The sequence below is a fragment of the Ornithorhynchus anatinus genome, unplaced genomic scaffold (assembly GCF_004115215.2).
Source record: "Ornithorhynchus anatinus isolate Pmale09 unplaced genomic scaffold, mOrnAna1.pri.v4 scaffold_264_arrow_ctg1, whole genome shotgun sequence".
Lineage (NCBI taxonomy): Eukaryota > Metazoa > Chordata > Mammalia > Monotremata > Ornithorhynchidae > Ornithorhynchus > Ornithorhynchus anatinus.
The window spans coordinates 3,377,167-3,393,872 of record NW_024396743.1 but is presented as its reverse complement, the minus strand read 5'-3'; the positions used below and the strand labels follow the sequence as shown (position 1 = coordinate 3,393,872).

The following is a 16,706-nucleotide window of genomic DNA, read 5'->3' as shown; positions in this document are numbered from 1 at the left end:
TAGTCCAGTGCTCTGCACGCAATAGGTGCTCAATAAATACCCCTGGTTGATTGAGAAGAGGAGGGGGGAGGGAGAGAAAGAGGATGAGAAGGGGAGAGAGGAAAAGGGCAGAGATAGAGAGGGAGAAAGGTGGGGAGAGAGAAGAGAAAGAGAGGGAAACAGAGATGGGGAGAAGAGAAATAGAGAAAAACACCAAGGGGCGGGGAGAGCGCAGGTCTGCCCATGACTCAAAAGTCTCCCTTCCTCGCCCCCAACTCCATTTCTTCCCTTCCCCCAAATATGCCCAGAGGCTACAGGGCTGCAGTTCACAGCTCCCAGAATTCGGCACAGGTGCCAAATTCCTGGGGCAGATGGGCTGGGAGAAGGGGGTGGGAATTCCCAGGATCATGGGAGAAAATGTGCAGAGAGAACAGTTCAAGGGAACGAGTTCAGGTCGAGCAGAAGGAACATGGGGGGGCTGTTGCGGGTTTTTACACATTCCCCCTTTCTTCTTGCTAGCTGGAAAAGAAGGCCCTATAATAATAATAATTATGGTATACGTTAAGCGCTTACTATGTGCCAGGCACCGTACTAAGCCCTGGGGTGGATACAAGCAAATCGGGTTGGATACAGTCCCTGTCCCGTATAGGGCTCAAAGTCTTAACCCCCATTTCGCAGATGAGGTAACCGAGGCCCAGAGAAGTGGAGTGATTTGCCGAGGCCACACAGCAGCCGAGTGCCGGAGCGGAGATCAGAACCTTCTGACTCCCAGGCCCCCGCTCTAGCCACGACATCCCGCTGCTGCTCTATCCCTCCGGATCTCGAATAATTGTGGTACTTAAGCGTTTACTCAGCACTGTACTAAATGCCAACGAAGTATAATATAATCAGGCCAGACACAGTCTGGGTCCCCCGTGGAACTCCAAGTAGGAAGGAGGACAGGTAAGGAATCCCCATTTTGCAGAGGAGGAAACTGAGGCCCAGAGTAGTGAAGCGACTTGGCCAAGGTCCCACGGCAGGCAAATGGCGGAGCTGGGATTCAAATCCAGGTCCTCGGATCCCCAGGCCCGGGCTCTTTCCCCTAGGCCACGCGGGCTGAAAGCTCCTTGAGGATAAGGATTGTCTTCCTAACTCTTCTGCCCTCTCCCAAGCGTTCAGTACAGTGCTCCCTTCCCCAGCAGATCGGAAGCTCTACCAACTCTATTGGACGCTCCCGAGTGCTCATCAGGCAGGGCCCACTCCGTGGTGCTGAGGACGGCCTGCTTCATCTGGGGGGGCGTGGGCTGGGCTGAGCTGGGCGGCGGGGACTCCTGGCTCCCGCCACGCCAGGCCGCCCGCGGTGCCGGACGTGGGCGGTTCCCCAACTGAGCCGGGAGGCTCCGGTTCCCAAATTCTCCTCGGTCTGGACGGGCCAAGAGCCGCCCCTCTCCCCCCAGGCGGCCACCGCCCCAAATTTCCTCCTCCTCGTCCTCCTCCCTCTGGGCCCCTCCCTTCCTGCAGCTGCAAAACTTTCCCAGCCTCACCCGAGGCCGGGAAGAGGCCCAAACCCAGCCCCTGCAGCTTCCCGGTCCGCAGCCCCATTCTCCCTCCGGCCGGCATTCCCCGGGACACCCAGGACCCGGAGTCCCCCGGCCTCGAGGACGGTCACCTCCTCCGTCCTCCCCTCCGCCCTCGGCAAACGGGGGGACCGCCCCGCGTTTGCTGGGCGTCTCCGTCGCCCCTGTCCCGCCAGGACCGAGGGAACGGTTCCCCGGAAGCCCGCGTCACAGGGCCCAGGCCGGGGCTGCTTCCTACGATTCCCCGGGCCCCGCGATCCCCCCGGAGTCCGGTTCGGATGCGGAAAGACCGCGGGGCAAGCGGCGGGCCGGGCTAGGTCCCGGGGCACCTTCCTGGCTCTCCGGAAGGGCGTGGGTGGGAACTATCCTCTCCCGGCGCCTCAGTTCGAGGCCTGCCGCTTGCCCCGCCTTGGGGCCGTCACCAACTCCGCACCCCACAAGTAGCCCCGTGGGGGAAAATGGTAGCCCCACCCAAATCCGCCGTCCACTCTATTAGCCACGGTTCAACCTGAGGGGTTCGCTAGCTTCTGGGACCCCCCCGGTCCCAGACTTTCAGTTCATCGTGAGCAGGGAACTTGCTAGAGAAGCAGCATGGTGTCTGGTATATCGATTGATTCATTCATTCATTCAATTGTACTTATTGAGCGCTTATCGTGTGCAGAGCACTGTACTAAGCACTTGGGAGAGGACAACAGGAGGAAAACCAGACACATACAACCGTCTCCTAAGTCGGCCCCGGGACGTCGGTAAGGAGAGAGCGGGCCAGCCCTTTCGATTCATTTCTGACGTATTTATGGAGCGCTTATCGTGCGCGAAGCACTGGACTAAGCGTTTGGGAGAGTCCAATAAAGTAAAGCAATAACCAGAAACATTCCCTGTCCCCAGCGAGCTTGCAGTCTAGAAAACGAGCTTACAGTCTAGAAACCTTGACACTTTCCATCTCACTTCTCTAGTAACATCCTACAGAAATGATGCCTGAAAGTACAGTATATATAGGCCTCGATTCCAGACGATCCCGATATAGCCCCTCGTCTAAGGACCGCTCCCACCCACCACCAGCAACTCCGCTTCAGTCAACTGGGATTTACTGGGACGAATGGGATTTCTCCCCCTAGACTGCAAGCTCGCCGTGGGCGGGGAAAGCGCCTACCCACTCTGTTATAGGGAACTCTCCCAAGCGCTGCGCCCAATAAATCCCATCGATCGATCGATCTCTCCCTTCCCAAATCGGATCTAAGCGGCGCATCCCCCTCCCCTCCGCCCCACGTCTCCCCGCTTAGGATCGATCCACCCGGGGGGGCTGAGAGAGGAGGGTCCCCGTCTTAACCTTCACTCCGTTTGCTAATGTTTTGTGACATAAAATCCGGAGATTAATTTTTTTCCCCCCCTCTGTCTTAATTGAAGGAACCATTTAGTGCAGATTTAACTATTATTACCAAATCATCAGGATTGATGCGGCCCGCGTACGCGCTCGCTCCGATCCTGTTTGGAGGAGCTCGGAGGATTTATGTAAATGGGCTTGCCGGGAGAGGCAATTTGTAGCAGAGAAGGACAATTATACGGAGCCGGGAGCTTGCGGACGGACTGAACGGGGCGGATAATGGATAGTAACAGAACGCTAGCAGCGATGAACGCCACTGCAGCGTGACCGATGACTTTATACGGCGCAGATAAAGAGGCTTTTATGCCACGCTGCCTCGCGCTCGGCTCGGAGGGGAGGGGGCGTTGGCGACCGGGAGGCCGGTCGGTCGGCGGGATTTATTGAGCGCTCGGCCGGCGGCGGAGCGCCGTACCGGGCGCTCGGGGGAGGACGACAGGACGCTATCACAGACACGTGCCCTGCCCACAATGAGCCGACGGTCTTAGAGCGGGCGGCAGACGTGACTAGAGAGAAATAAATGACCGGTGTGGACGTAAGTGGTGTGGGGATGAATGAAGGGAGCGGGTGGAATTACGGAAAAAGGGCTCTTTTCCATCCCCTGCCTGTCGGGGTGACCCTGGGCAAGTCATTTCACTTCTCTCGGCCCCTCGGTCTCCTCACCCGTAAAACGGGGATGATGGCCCTGTTCTCCCTCCCTTTTAGGCTGTGAGCTCCATGTGGGACGGGAATGGTGTCCGGCCTGATTAGGTTGAGTTGCTCAGTAATAATAATAATAATAATAATGTTGGTATTTGTTAAGCGCTTACTATGTGCAGAGCACTGTTCTAAGCGGTGGGGTAGACAAAGGGGAATCAGGTTGTCCCACGTGAGGCTCACAGTCTTCATCCCCATTTTACAGATGAGGTAACCGAGGCACAGAGAAGTGACTTGCCTACAGTCACACAGCTGACAAGTGGCAGATCCGGGATTCGAACCCATGACCTCTGACTCCAAAGCCCGTGCTCTGTACACTGAGTCAAGCTGCTTGGGGCGGAGGCAGCACGTACCAAACACCTCTAGATTGGAAGCGCGTCCATAATAATGATAATAATTACGGTGTTTGTGAAGCGCTTACTCTGTGTCAAGCACTGTTCAGGCGCTGGGGCGGATAGGAGTTAATTGGGTTGGAGCCAGTCCCTGGCCCACATGAAGCTCTCGATCTTAGTCTCCATTTTCCAGATGAGGAAACTGAGGCCCAGAGCAGTGAGGTGACTTGCCCCAGGTGCCACAGCAGGCGAGCGGCGGAGCCGGGATTGGAACCCAGGTCCTTCTGCCACGAGCCACGGGTCACCTAACCCGGGCGGCCCCCCGGCTCGGGGTCTCCGCTTACCTGACGGCCTTGGCGTCGCACTTGGGGGGCTGGCCGGCGTGGCGGAGGGCGGGGGGCGTGCTGGAGTGCTTCCGCTTCCGGGGGCGTCCCGGCCCGCGACGGGCTGGGCTCCTCGAACTCTCTTCTCGCCTGCGACCCCCCGGGGGCGGGCGGGGGGAAGGGAAGGAGCGGTGAGACAGGTCCACCCGCCACCCCCCGCCGCTTCTCGCACCCAACACCCTGACCCCCGGGCCCCAAACTCCGACGGAATTGCTTCCGCCCCCGCCGGTGGACGAGGCCGAGGACGGCCTCCGCCTGGTCACCCCCACGCCCTTTCTCCCCTCTCCCTTCTTTGTATTTCTTAAGCGCTTACTACGTGCCAGGCACTGTATGAAGCGCTGGCGTAGACACAAGCTAGTCAGGGTGGACCCAGTCCCTGTCCCCCAGAGGAGGGCTCACAGTCTTCATCCCCATTTTCCAGATGAGGGAACTGTGAGGTGAAGTGACCGGCCCAAGGTCCCACAGCAGACGAGCGGCGGAGCCGGGATTAGAATTAGGACTCCCAGGCCCGAGGTTTACGGCCAGTAACTCCCAGAAAGTGCTTAATAAATACAATTTCCACTGCACCATTACAATTAATATTACTACTAATAACAACTATGGGATTTGGTAAGCGCTTACTACGTGCCTGATACTTTACTAAGCGCTGGGGTGGATACAGGCGAATCGGGTTGGACCCAGTCCCTGTCCCGCATAATAATAATATTAACGGTATTTGTTAAGCACTTATTACGTGCCAAGCACCGTTCTAAGCGCTGGAGCATTGTTCTAAGGGGACGTGGGGCTCACAGTCTCCATTCCCCATTTTACAGACGAGGGGACTGAGGCCCAGAGTCGTGCTAGGTCAGGGAGGGTCGTCAGACGCCTCGGAGGGTTTGAGCTCTTCGAGCCCGTCGGCGCTAGACTGTCAGCTCGCGGCGGGCAGGGGACGCGTCTTTTGATTGTCCCAGCGTCCTCTCCCGAGCGCTCGGTCCAGCGCTCCGCACACGGTAAGCGCCCGCTAAATTCGACTGACTGAACGGGGCGAGGCCTACTCGTGGTCGTGGCGCCGCTGCAGTTTGGCCAATTCCCGCTGCTTCTCCTTGTAGCACCTCTGCAGGGCAGCCAACCTCACGCGCATCTCCACCTCTTCCGTGTCCAGCTGGTCGATGGCCGACTTCAGGGGGCAGACCTGCCGGACGGGAAACCAGGCGATGGGGGCCGGGGCCGGGGGCCGGCGGCGGTTTTAGGGCTGGAGGACACGGCCCCGCTCCGCTCCCACCGGTCCCCGGGGCTCACGGGCTTGATCTTGGGGGTCCAGGCGCCCTTGCGGAGCAGGATCTGGACCCGGGGGCTGGGGGTGGAGCAGCGGGGTCCGGCGGGGGGGGGGACCGGCCCCGGCCCCCCCCGGGGGGTCGCCCCCTCGGCTGGCGGCCTCGGCCAGGGACCAGGCGGCGGCGATGGTGGCCAGGTGCTGGAGGTTGAACGTCATCAAGTCCTCTTCCTCAACTGGAAGGAGAGAGAGGCCAGTAGAACGACGAACGGACGCATTCCCGGCCGGCGGTGAGCTCTCCCCGCCCCCCGGGACCCCCACTCGGTTGGTCAGTGATATTCACCGAGCGCTTACTCTGTGCTGAGCGCTGCACCGAGCGCTCGGGAGAGGACAACGGAACAGGACGAGGGGGAAGAGCACTGGAGCCGGGAGGCCTGGAGTTCAGATGGAGGTGCTGTCGCTTGCCGGCCGAGCGACCCTGGGCGAGTCGCTTCGCTTCCGCCCCTCTGGACTGTGAGCCCGGCGTGGGCAGGGAAGGTGCCCGTTCTATTGGTCTACCGGACTCCCCCAGGCGCTCAGTACAGTGCTCTCCCAGCGGCCTCTCTGCTCACCCCACCCGCCCGGCCCGACCCCTCGGCCCCGGCGACCGAGCGGCCAGGGGACGGCCCGGGCCGAGGGGTGGGGCGCGGGGAGGACCGACCCGTGGGCTTCGGGGGAAATTAACTTGACAATTAACTTTATCTCCGCGCGGCACAAAGGAGCCGAAGGATGTTGGCAGCCGGCGCTGGCGGGTTTTATGTGTTGGGAAAACAAACGCCGGCTAAGCCGTGAGGACTTTGTTATTTTCTTTCTATAAATATCGGCGAAACACAATACGCGGCTTCCCCCCGCCTGAGGGAGGTCGGAGGAGTCGGCTTCTGTGGTGGGATTTTCCTCCCACTTTCCCCACCGGGCCAGGGAGGAGAAGCCGGGGGGCGGCGGTGGGAGGTTGGGAGGGCCCGGACTGGGGGGGTGGGGAAGGGTCCAGCCGCCTCAGGGCTGACCTCCTGACCTCGGCCCTCACACCCTCGGGCTTCTCGGACCGCTCGCCGCCTCCTCTCGGGGGGGACTGCTGAGAGACGGGGTCTCTCCGCGTGCCCCGGGAGAAGGATGGCAGGGGCCCGCTTCCGTTCCGGGCCTCCCCGCCGCTGGCTCCCTGCCCGCGCCCTCAGGGCCCTCTCCCGGCTTGGGCGATTTGAGGCGGGGGGCCGGGGGCGGTTCCGGGAGAGACAAAAGGGCGGGGGTCAGTCTGCCCGCCGCGGCCCCGCCGGGCTGTAGCTTTGGATGTCTCCTTCGGCCCCCCCCCCCGTGCCCGGGAGGGGAAACGGGAACGGCCCATTCAGTTCCCCCCACTTCCCGCCGCCGTCCGGCTCCCTGCTGCACCGGGATTGGGAGGGTTCGCCCCCCTAGGCCGAGGAGGCAAGTGGGGATGGCTCGGGTGCTGAATGGCCAATTTAATCCCCCCCAAAACCTGCGCTCCGAGGGCCGGTTCGACCCGCCAGGCTGGGGAGGGAAACGGGGACTGGCCCGTTTGACCTCCTGACCCCGAGCTGGATGGGGATTGGCCAGCTGACCAGGGGAGCAGCACGGCCCAGTGGCTAGAGCCGGGGCCTGGGGATCAGAAGGACCATCCCGGCTCTGCCACCTGTCTGCTCGGTGACCTTGGGCCAGTCACTTCCCTTCTCTGGGCCTCAGTTCCCTCCTCTGGAAAATGGGGACGAAGACCGTGAGCCCCATGAGGGACAGGGACTGCTCTCCAACCTGATTAACCTGTATCTACCCCAGCGCTCGGAACAGTGCCCGGCACATAGTAAGCGCTGAACGAGTACCATCGTCATTATTATCATTAAGGGCGCTGCCCAAGCCCGGCCCGCCACGCCCTCCTCTCCCGGGGCAGCGGGGCGTCCCCGGGGGGACGGAATCGGGGGGACGGGAGAGGGGCCGGCAGGGGTCTGTACCTTCTTTGGCTTCCTCGCACCTCTGCCGCTGGAACTCCAGGTCGGCCAGTTCGCTGAGCAGGGCGATCCCGGGCATCCCTGAGGTCCGGTGCCAGGCCGGAGGGGCGGGGGGACCGGCCGGGGCCGGGCCGAGGGCGGGCAGATCGCCCAGGTCGATGCCGGCGGCCACCAGGGCGTCCAACCCGGGCCACGCTTTGGCTCCGGGAGCTTCTTCCTGCGCGTCGTCCCAGCCTTCTTCCTCCTCCTCCTCCTCCTCTTCCTCCTCCTCCTCTTCCGGCTCGGCCCCGTCACCGTCCTCTTCCGCGAGGCCCGGCACCCCGGGCTCGGGGGCTTTGGGGGAGGCCGGGGCCGAGAGCCCCTTCCCCTCCGGGCCCGGCTCGGCCCGCCCCTTCTCCTCCTCCTCCGGCTCCTCCACCGGCTCCCCGCCGTCCCCCGCCTCCGTCCGCTCCCCTCCCCGAGGAGAATCCCGACGATTCTCGGCCTCCGGGCCTCCGGGGTCCAGGAGCGAGCCGTAGCGGGCCTCCTTCGGCTCCCCCGGGGAACCGAGCGGCCTCGGGTGGGGGAGGAGGAGGGGGTGGCGGTGCGGGGGGTGGCGGAGGCGGTGGTGAGGGGCCGGCGGAGGCTTCGGCCCCCCGGCCTCGGGGACCCGGCCCCCGGCCGGGCCGGCGTCCGCCGGGGCGACGGACGGGCCGGGGGGCCGCTCGGCCGCCGGGAACGTCCGCGACTGCTCGGGGTCGGTGCCCGCGGAGGCGGGTTGCATACTTTGGGGGTCCGCGGGGTCGGCTGAGTGAAGGTCGGGGGGGAGGGGAGGAGGGCAGCCCATGCCGACCGCGGGGTAGGTGTACCCGGACGGCAGATCTGCGGAGGAGAGAGAGAAGAAAGCCGGGGGTGAGAGCACGAAACGTTACGTTACACCACCACATCGTCCCGTCCCAAGCCAACTCCATAGTCTGTTAAGCGCTTACTACGGGCCGGGCACTGTGCCGAGCGCTGGGGTGGATCCAGGCGAAGCGGGTTAGACCCGGTCCCCTTTCCCTCGTGGGGCTCCCGGTCTCCACGCCCGTTTTACAGACGAGGGGACCGAGGCCCAGAGAAGGGAAGCGACTGGCCCCGGGTCACCGGGCAGGGAAGCGGCGGAGAACCCAGGTCGTCTCATTCCCAGTTCCGGGCTCTTCCCACGAGGTGATGCTGCTGCTTTTCAGCAGGGCGGAGGCAGAGCGGGAATTAAACCCGGGTCTCCTGACTCTCCACCTTTCCACCGGGCCTCTCCGCTTCCTCAGTTTCCCATCCTGTACAACTGGATTGAGGAGGCCCTACTTTCCTCTTTGCGACCTGCGTCTATGTTTTTGGACTTTTTGGCATTTGGTAAGTGCTTATTATATGCCAGGCATCGTACTAAAGGGCGGGGTAGACCCAAGCTAATCAGGTTGGACCCAGTCCACGTCCCACATGGGGCTCGCAGCTTTAATCCCTGTGTGCCCCTGGGCAAGTCACTTCACTTCTCTGGGCCTCAAGTTCCCTCTTCTGTAAAACGGGGGTTAAGATTGTGAGCCTCACGTGGGACAGAGACCGCATCCAACTCGATTATCTTGCATCTACCTCGGCGCTTAGAACAGTGCCCGGCACATAGTAAGCGTTTAATAAATAGCTCCATTATTATTATTTTACAGATGAGGTAACGGAGCTATAGAGAACTGGAGGTGGGGCTGAGTTGGGATTAGAACCCAGGTCCTCTGACCCCCCCACCAGGCCTGAGGCTCTATCCACTGGGCTACACTGCTTCACCCACCCAAAGGGGAGCCTTAGCCCGAACCCCAGCTTCTCCGGGGCCTGGTTTCTCATCCCGGCTCTGCCACTCGTCTGCCTCGTGATCTTGGGCAAAGCACTTCACTTCTCTGGGCCTCAGTTCCCTCATCTGTAAAATGGGGATTAAGACTGTGAGCCCCACTTGGGACAGGGACCGCGTCCAACCTGATTAGCTGGTACCTACCTCAGTGCTTAGTACAGTGTCTGGCACATACTAAGCGCTTAACAACTAACATTTAAAAAACTGTCCAACCTAATTAACCTGTATCTACCCCAACGCTTAGAAGAGTGCCTGGCACATAGCAAAGGCTTAACCAGTATCATAAATAAACTGTGTCCAACCTAATTAGCTTGTACCTACCCCGTGCTTAGTAAGGTGCCTAGCACATAGTAAGCGCTTCACAAATGTCATCGAAAAGAAAAAAGTCCAACCTAATTAGCTTGAATCCACCCCGGCGCTTATTCCAGTGCCTGGTCCATAGTAAGCACTTCACAGATAGCTTTAAAAAAACCCCAAAACCCTGCCACTGCCTCACCCTGACCGGCAAAAGGGCGATTTTCTTTTTCTGAAAGGGCACGATGTTCGGATCAGGGTTTTCTCTGAACCAGAACACACCAGCTGGGTGTCAGAGGCATTACGCCCCATTAACTGTAATAAAAAATAAAATAAAAAACTTGGAGAGGGGGAAAAAAAAAAAAAACCCTGGCTTGGCTCGGCCCGCTTATTGTGAAACTGGGACCGGTTTTATGTCCATCACGTGGGTTTCCAATGTAAACAGTCGGCCTAATTCAGAGAGAATTAAACGGCATCGTCGGGGAGCTGGCGGCGAGAGCGGGCCGGCGCGGGTAGGGCGGGCACGGACACTCGTGCCCGCGGGAAGGAGCCGCCGCTCAGGGCTGGGCACCCGGCCCCTTCCCCCGAGGGATGTCACCTCGGCTGCCCGTTTCCTCCTTCCTCTTCCTTGTGCCCGGCGGCCCAAGGGGACGGAGGCTGCCAATATGCCCCGGGGCCACCCTGCCTCACCCTGGTGATTGCTTCACGGGCCCTGTCCGTTTCCGCTTCCCCCGGGCCACTTTTCCACCGTGTCCGCCACCGACCCGCCTTACGTCTCTCTCCTTTCTCCCCTTCCTCTCTCCGCTTAGCGCTCTGCACACAGTGATCACTCAATAAATACCACTGATTGATTCCCTCTCCCTCTCATCTCTCCTTCCCTCTTCCTCTCATTTTCTCCCTCCTCTTTCCCCTCTCCTCTCTCCTTCCCTCTTCCTCTCATTTTCTCTCCTCTTTCCTTCTCTCTTCCTCTCATTTTCCCTCTCCCTCTCATCTACCCCACTCCTCATCTCTCCTTCCCTCTCCCTCTTATTTTCTCTCCTGACTCCCTCTCAACTCTCCTCTTTCCCTCTCATTTTCTCTCCTATCTCTTCTTCTGCCTCCCTCTCATCTCTTCTTCTCTTTCCCTGTCATCTCTCCCTCTCCCCTCTTTTGCCGTCTCCTTCCTCCTTTTCCTTCCTGTCTCCCCAGTCTCCCTCTCTCTCTTTTCCTCTTTCAATCTCCCTCTCTCTCTCTCCCCATCTCTCTCTCTGCCCATCTCCCGCCCCGTCTCCGCATCTCTCACCCTTTCTTGAACGCCCGACCTCTCTCTCCCTCCCTGTCTCCCCACCCCTTTCTCTCTCCCGGTCTGCCCATCTCTCTCCCTGTCTCTGCATCTCCCTCCTCTCCACCCCCCGCCTCTCACTCTCCCCCCACCCCCCGCTCCCCTCAAGCCGGTGAAGGTGCCCGGGGCTGGCGGCCTCCCCGTGGCCTTGTCGCCGGCTGATGGATATTAATCGAACCCCTCCGCCGGCCAGACGGCCCCTCCAGATGGACGGCGTATCCTTCCACAGCCCAAGGACCGCGGAAGGAGACGGCTGCCCCGACCCCGGGCTCCCCCGGCCCCCGACACCCCCCACCCCGAGTCCGTGCTGACGTGGGGAGGGGGAAGCAACGTCGGCGCGAGGCGAGGGGCCGCCTGAAGGGCGAGGGCCTGGCTCGGCCTCCCGTGATGCCGCGGGCCTGCCATCCCCCGTTGGCCGCGCCCGACCCGGCCTCACCGGCGGTTGCGGGGCCCGTCCGAGGCTCCCCCAGCCCCCCGGGGAGAGCCTTACCTGGTTCGAGCGGTTTGGGGTAGTCCTTGGGGGGCCCCTGGCCCGTCTCGTCTTCGGCCTGGCTTCCCTTGGAGCTGGGGCCGGGGCTGGCGGCGGGGGAGCGGGGGGCCACAGCCGGGCTGCTGGCGGGGCACGTGGGTAAAGTGCACGGGGCGGCGGGGCGGGGCGGGGGGCATTTCGGGGGGTGCCGCAGGCCCGGGGAGAGGCAGCAGGGCGACAGTTTGGCGGGGCACTGGGCGGCGGGCGAGGCGGTGCCCTTGGTCGAGGGGGTTAAGGCAACTGGTTTGTGAGAGGGCCTCAGGGCCTTCTCCAGGAGCGGTTCGTCAAACTCCGCCTGGTGATCCTCGGGCTTCCGCTGAGACACAAACACACGCACGGGACGGTCGGCGGGCAGCCTGTCCCCCCTCCACCCACCCCCCCACAACTGAGGGAACAAGCCCGGGGAAGCCCCGGGAGCGAGCCAAGTGTCCGGTCCCCCCAGGAGGTGATGAGGACGATGGCATTTGTTGAGAAGAGGCACGGCGGAGCGGCTAGAGGCCGGGCCCGCCAGTCGGAAGGTCATGGGTTCTAATCCCGGCTCCGCCACCCGTCTGCCGGGTGGCCTCGCCCGGGTCACTCCGCTTCCCTGGCCCTCAGTGACCTCATCCTGAAAATGGGGATTGAGACGGTGAGCCCTCCGTGGGACAGGGACCGTGTCCAACCCGATTTGATTGTATCCGCCCCAGCGCTCAGAACAGTGCCTGGCACGTAGTAAGCGCTTAACAAATACCATTATTATTATTAAGCCCTTACTATGCGTCAAGCGCTGGGGGAGATCTAAGCTAATCAGGTGGGACACAGTCCCTGTCCCACGTGGGGCTCACGATCTTCCTCCCCGTTTTCCAGAGGAGGGAACTGAGGCCCAGAGAAGGGAAGCGACCCACCGGGGGTCACCCAGCAGACGCGTGGCGGAGCCGGGACGTGAACCCAGGTCGTTCGGACCCCCGGGCCCGGGCTCGCCCCAACTAGGCCGCGCCGGCGATGAACCCCGGGGGGGGGGGGGGGGAGGCGCTACCGGGTGGGTGGGCGGGAAGCGGGCCCCCTCCCCGTTACCTGCAGCTGGCACTGTCGCTGTAACTCGCGGGCCGCTCGCTGCTGCTGCTGCAATACCAGCAGCTCCTGTTGCCGGAGAAACTGGGAGCGGGAGTAGACGGGCTGCAGGTGCGAGGCGGGGGCTCGCCCGGGGTACATGGGTGGCCACAGGGACGCCTGCTCCATCACGTCAGCTGGGCGCGGACCACCCGAGGCGGCGGGACAAACCGAAGGGAGACGTTAGCCGGGCGGGGGCCGCTCTTTCGAGCCTCGATGGCTCTTCTTCCGCCGGGAGGCTGCCTACTCACTCGGTTGTACCGGACCCGCCCCCGCCGAAACGCTCAGTAAGTAGCACCAATCGATTCCCTCCTCTCTGCCTCCCCCTCCCCTCCTTGCGTCCATTACTACTAACAGTTACGACGCTGGTGTTTGTTAAGCGCTCGCTGTGTGCCGAGCACTATTCTGAGCGCTGGGGTGATAATAATAATAATGTTGGTATTTGTTAAGCGCTTACTACGTGCCGAGCACTGTTCTAAGCGCTGGGGTAGACATAGGGGAATCGGGTCGTCCCACGTGGGGCTCACAGTCTTAATCCCCATTTTACAGACGAGGGAACTGAGGCACAGAGAAGTTAAGTGACTCGCCCACAGTCACACAGCCGACAAGTGGCAGAGAGCTGGGATTCGAACTCATGAGCCCTGACTCCAAAGCCCGTGCTCTTTCCACTGAGCCACGCTGCTTCTGGGTAGAGACAGGGGAATCAGGTTGTCCCACGAGGGGCTCCCAGTCTTCATGCCCATTTTACAGAAGAGGTCACCGAGGCGCAGAGAAGTGAAGTGGCCCAAGGTCCCACGGCGGATGAGTGGCGGAGGCGGGATTAGAACCCACGTCCTCTGACTCCCAAGCCCGGGCTCTTGCCCCTGAGCCACGCTGCCTCTCTGTTACTCTGGACTGTAAGCTCGCGGTGGCCAGGGAACGTCTACCCTAACTCCCCCCCAAGCGCTCGGGACAGCGCTCTGCACACAGTGAGCGCTCAATAAGTATCCCTGCCTGATTGGCTCCTTCCCCGCTCCTCTCTCGAGTCTAGACCGTCAGCTCCTTGTGGGCGGGGAACAGGTCCACCAAATGAGCTGTAACGGACTCCCCCAAAGCGCTCAGGACAGCGCTCTGCACGCGGTGAGCGCTCGGTAAATATCACTGCTTAATTCCCTCTCCCTCCTTCCCCCGCTCTTTTTCTCACCTCGACTCCAAGCTCCCTGTGGTCGGGGAACTTGTCTACCAGCCCCGTCGCCTGGTCGTCGCCCGAGCGCTTACTCCAGCGCTCTGCGCGCAGTGAGCGCTCGATAAATATCCCCGATGGCGTCTCCCCCGCCAGCCCCTCCCCACCCCGTCCCTTCCCCCCGCCGATCTCGTCCCGCCTCGCCCCTCGTCCTCCTTCCTCATCGCGACGACGACGGGATCTACGAAGCGCCGGTCCCGTGCTGAGCGCTGGGGTCCAACGCCTCCCCCCACCCACCGCCGTCCTCGTTCCCGGTCCCTCCTGGGGGGCAGTTTTTCGGGGTTTGGGGCGGTCGGGACCCCGATTCCGGGACCGCTTCTTACCGAGTGGGTGCGGGGTGGTGTGGGGAGCCGGCTCATTAGGCAGGATAACCAGCTGAGCGGGGGGATCCTGGGAAAGGGGGAACACAGGCTGCAGGCTATTGGACATTGCGGCCGGGAAGCCCGGTGGCAGGTTCTGGTGCAAGGCTGAGTGGCCGATCCCTGCAAGGGAGACAGGAGGCGTTCAGTACAGTGCTCTGCACACGGGAAGGGCTCGATACGTACCGTGGCTTGATCGATAGAGCCGGACTTTATTTTCGTGTCCGCCCCGCCCCGGCCCCAACTCTGGGCTCTCGTGGGCGGGGGGAAGGCCCGTCGGGCCGTCCTCGCCCAAGCGCTCGCTACGGCGCTCTGCACGCGGGGAGCGCTCAGATCGTACCATCGGTTGACTGACGGAGCCGTGATTCATTTCCGGGTCCGCCTTCCCCGGCCCAAACCGTAAGCTCCTCGCGGGAGGGGAGCACGGCCACCGACACTGCCGTGCGCTTAGGACAGTGCTCTGCACACAGTAAATCCCACCGAATGGCTGATTGAACCGGACTCCGGTCCAAACCGACACCGTTCAACTGGACTCTCCCGAGCGCTCGGTCCAGTGCTCTACGCACAGTAAGCGCTCACCGAATACCACTGAATGATTGATAGGGGCCCCCCGCAGCGGGGAGCCGTATATCGCTGGGCCCCGGCCCCGCCCCCCGTCCTGGGGGAAAACCCGGGGTTCCCTCCGGACGGTTCGGTCGAAGACCGGAAGACCACAGGGGTCACGGGATGAGGGCCTGTTTGGGCCCGGGTGGGTGACGGGAGGAAACCATCGGAAATAAGGTTGACCCGTCCTCCCCGCCTCCCCGGAAATAATATAATGATAACATACGGTATTTGCTCAGCGCTTACTATGTTCCAGGCACTGTACTAAGCGCTGGGGCAGAGCCAAGCGAATCCGGTGGGACCCAGTCCCTGCCCCTCACGGGGCTCCCACTCTTAATCCCCTCTTGACAGACGAGGGAACTGAGGCCTACAGAAATGACTCGCCCAAGGTCACCCAGCAGAGAAGCGTCCTTCGGGCTCTCACCACCAACAGTACTAATCACGGTACTTGTTCAGCGCTTACTATGTGCCGAGCACCGTGCTGAGCGCCGGGGCGGACACGGGGTTCACGGGGTTGGCCGCGCTAGGCAACGCTGCCGCTCCAGGCCACGCCACCCCGGCCCCAGCCACTCACCATACGAATGTCCCCCCATCCAGATGGAAGGGCTGCGAGTGCGAGAGAGCCAGGGCGGGTGGGCCGGGTGGGCGTGGGCGGCGGGGTCTCCCCCGCCCAGCTGGCCGGTCTGCAGGGTCGCGCCCCCGGCGATCATGAGGTGGGAGGTCAGGTCTCCGGGGCAGCTGCTTGCCGGGTGGAGGCGTGAAAACTCCACCAGGTCTTTGTTGTCCCTGGAAAGAGACCGACGCGGCGGCGGGGGGGGGGTGTAATTGATTTATTTAGGTATATGATTATTATCTATCATATTTATCGCGCTCCTACTGGGTGCAAAGCACTGTACTCAGCGCCCCGGAGAGGACGATAAACATCGAACACATTCCCCGCCCACAGCGAGCTGACAGTCTTAGAGGGGATATTAATATCCGTCGCGTCCTCTCGCCCGGGAGCTCGTCGTGGCTGGCGGCTGTTGTAGCGGACTCCCCCAAGCCTTCGGTACAGTGCTCCGTACGCAACGGGCAAACGATCGGCACGGTGGACGGCTCGACCGCCAGAGGTGTGGGGGTTGGGGGGGGGGGGCCCCGTCTCTCACCCCCCTCCCGAACTGATTCCCCCTCTAGACGGTCAGCTCCTTGTGGGCAGAGAACGCGTCTGCCCACCCGGTTGAATCGAACTCTCCCAAGCGCTTAGTCCAGCGCTCCGCACACCGCAGGCGCTCGCTAAATACCACCGACTGACCGATGGAGTCGTTCAGTCGGATTTACTGAGCCCTGACCGTCCGCAGGGCGCTGGACTGAGCTCCCGGGACAGGACGACAGGACGGTGAACGGACCCGTCTCCTGCCCACGGCGAGCTTCCCGTCTAGAGATGGGTCCCGGGCCGGGGGAGGTCGGGGGGCTCGTGGGGAGGGGTCCTTACTGGAGAAGCAGCTCTCGTCCCGCGAGGCCCAACCTCTCGTCACAGAGATGATTCCTCTCCTCTTCGGCCTCCAGGTCGATGACGTGCAGGACCCGGGAGCAGCCGGCTTCGGGGACCCCCGGGGGGAAGAATAATGACAATAATAATCATTACGGTACCCGTTAAAGCGCTTACTCCGTGCCAAGGCCGGTTCTAAGCGCGGCGGCGGGGCCGCGCTAATCGGGTTGGACGCCGTCCCTGTCCCACGTGGGGCTCCCAGGCTTCGTCCCCATTCTCCAGAGGTGGGCACTGAGGCCCAGCGGAGGGACTGGCCCAAGGTCCCACGGCAGACAGGCGGCGGAGCCGGGATTAGAACCCAGACCCTCCCGGCTCCCAGGCCTGCTCTCTATCCACTGGGCC

At 62.2% G+C, this 16,706-nt stretch overlaps 1 protein-coding gene across 1 annotated transcript in view; it reads right to left on the bottom strand.

Annotated features, from left to right (window-relative positions):
- BAHCC1 (BAH domain and coiled-coil containing 1) overlaps nt 1-16,706 on the bottom strand; it is an 84,075-nt gene that overhangs the window by 16,933 nt on the left and 50,436 nt on the right. Inside the window, 10 exon segments of the mRNA XM_029056742.2 lie at nt 4,286-4,414; nt 5,359-5,495; nt 5,603-5,690; nt 5,692-5,812; nt 7,574-8,431; nt 11,525-11,879; nt 12,617-12,789; nt 14,198-14,356; nt 15,411-15,622; nt 16,308-16,413. Coding sequence (XP_028912575.1) covers nt 4,286-4,414; nt 5,359-5,495; nt 5,603-5,690; nt 5,692-5,812; nt 7,574-8,431; nt 11,525-11,879; nt 12,617-12,789; nt 14,198-14,356; nt 15,411-15,622; nt 16,308-16,413 — 2,338 coding nt within the window.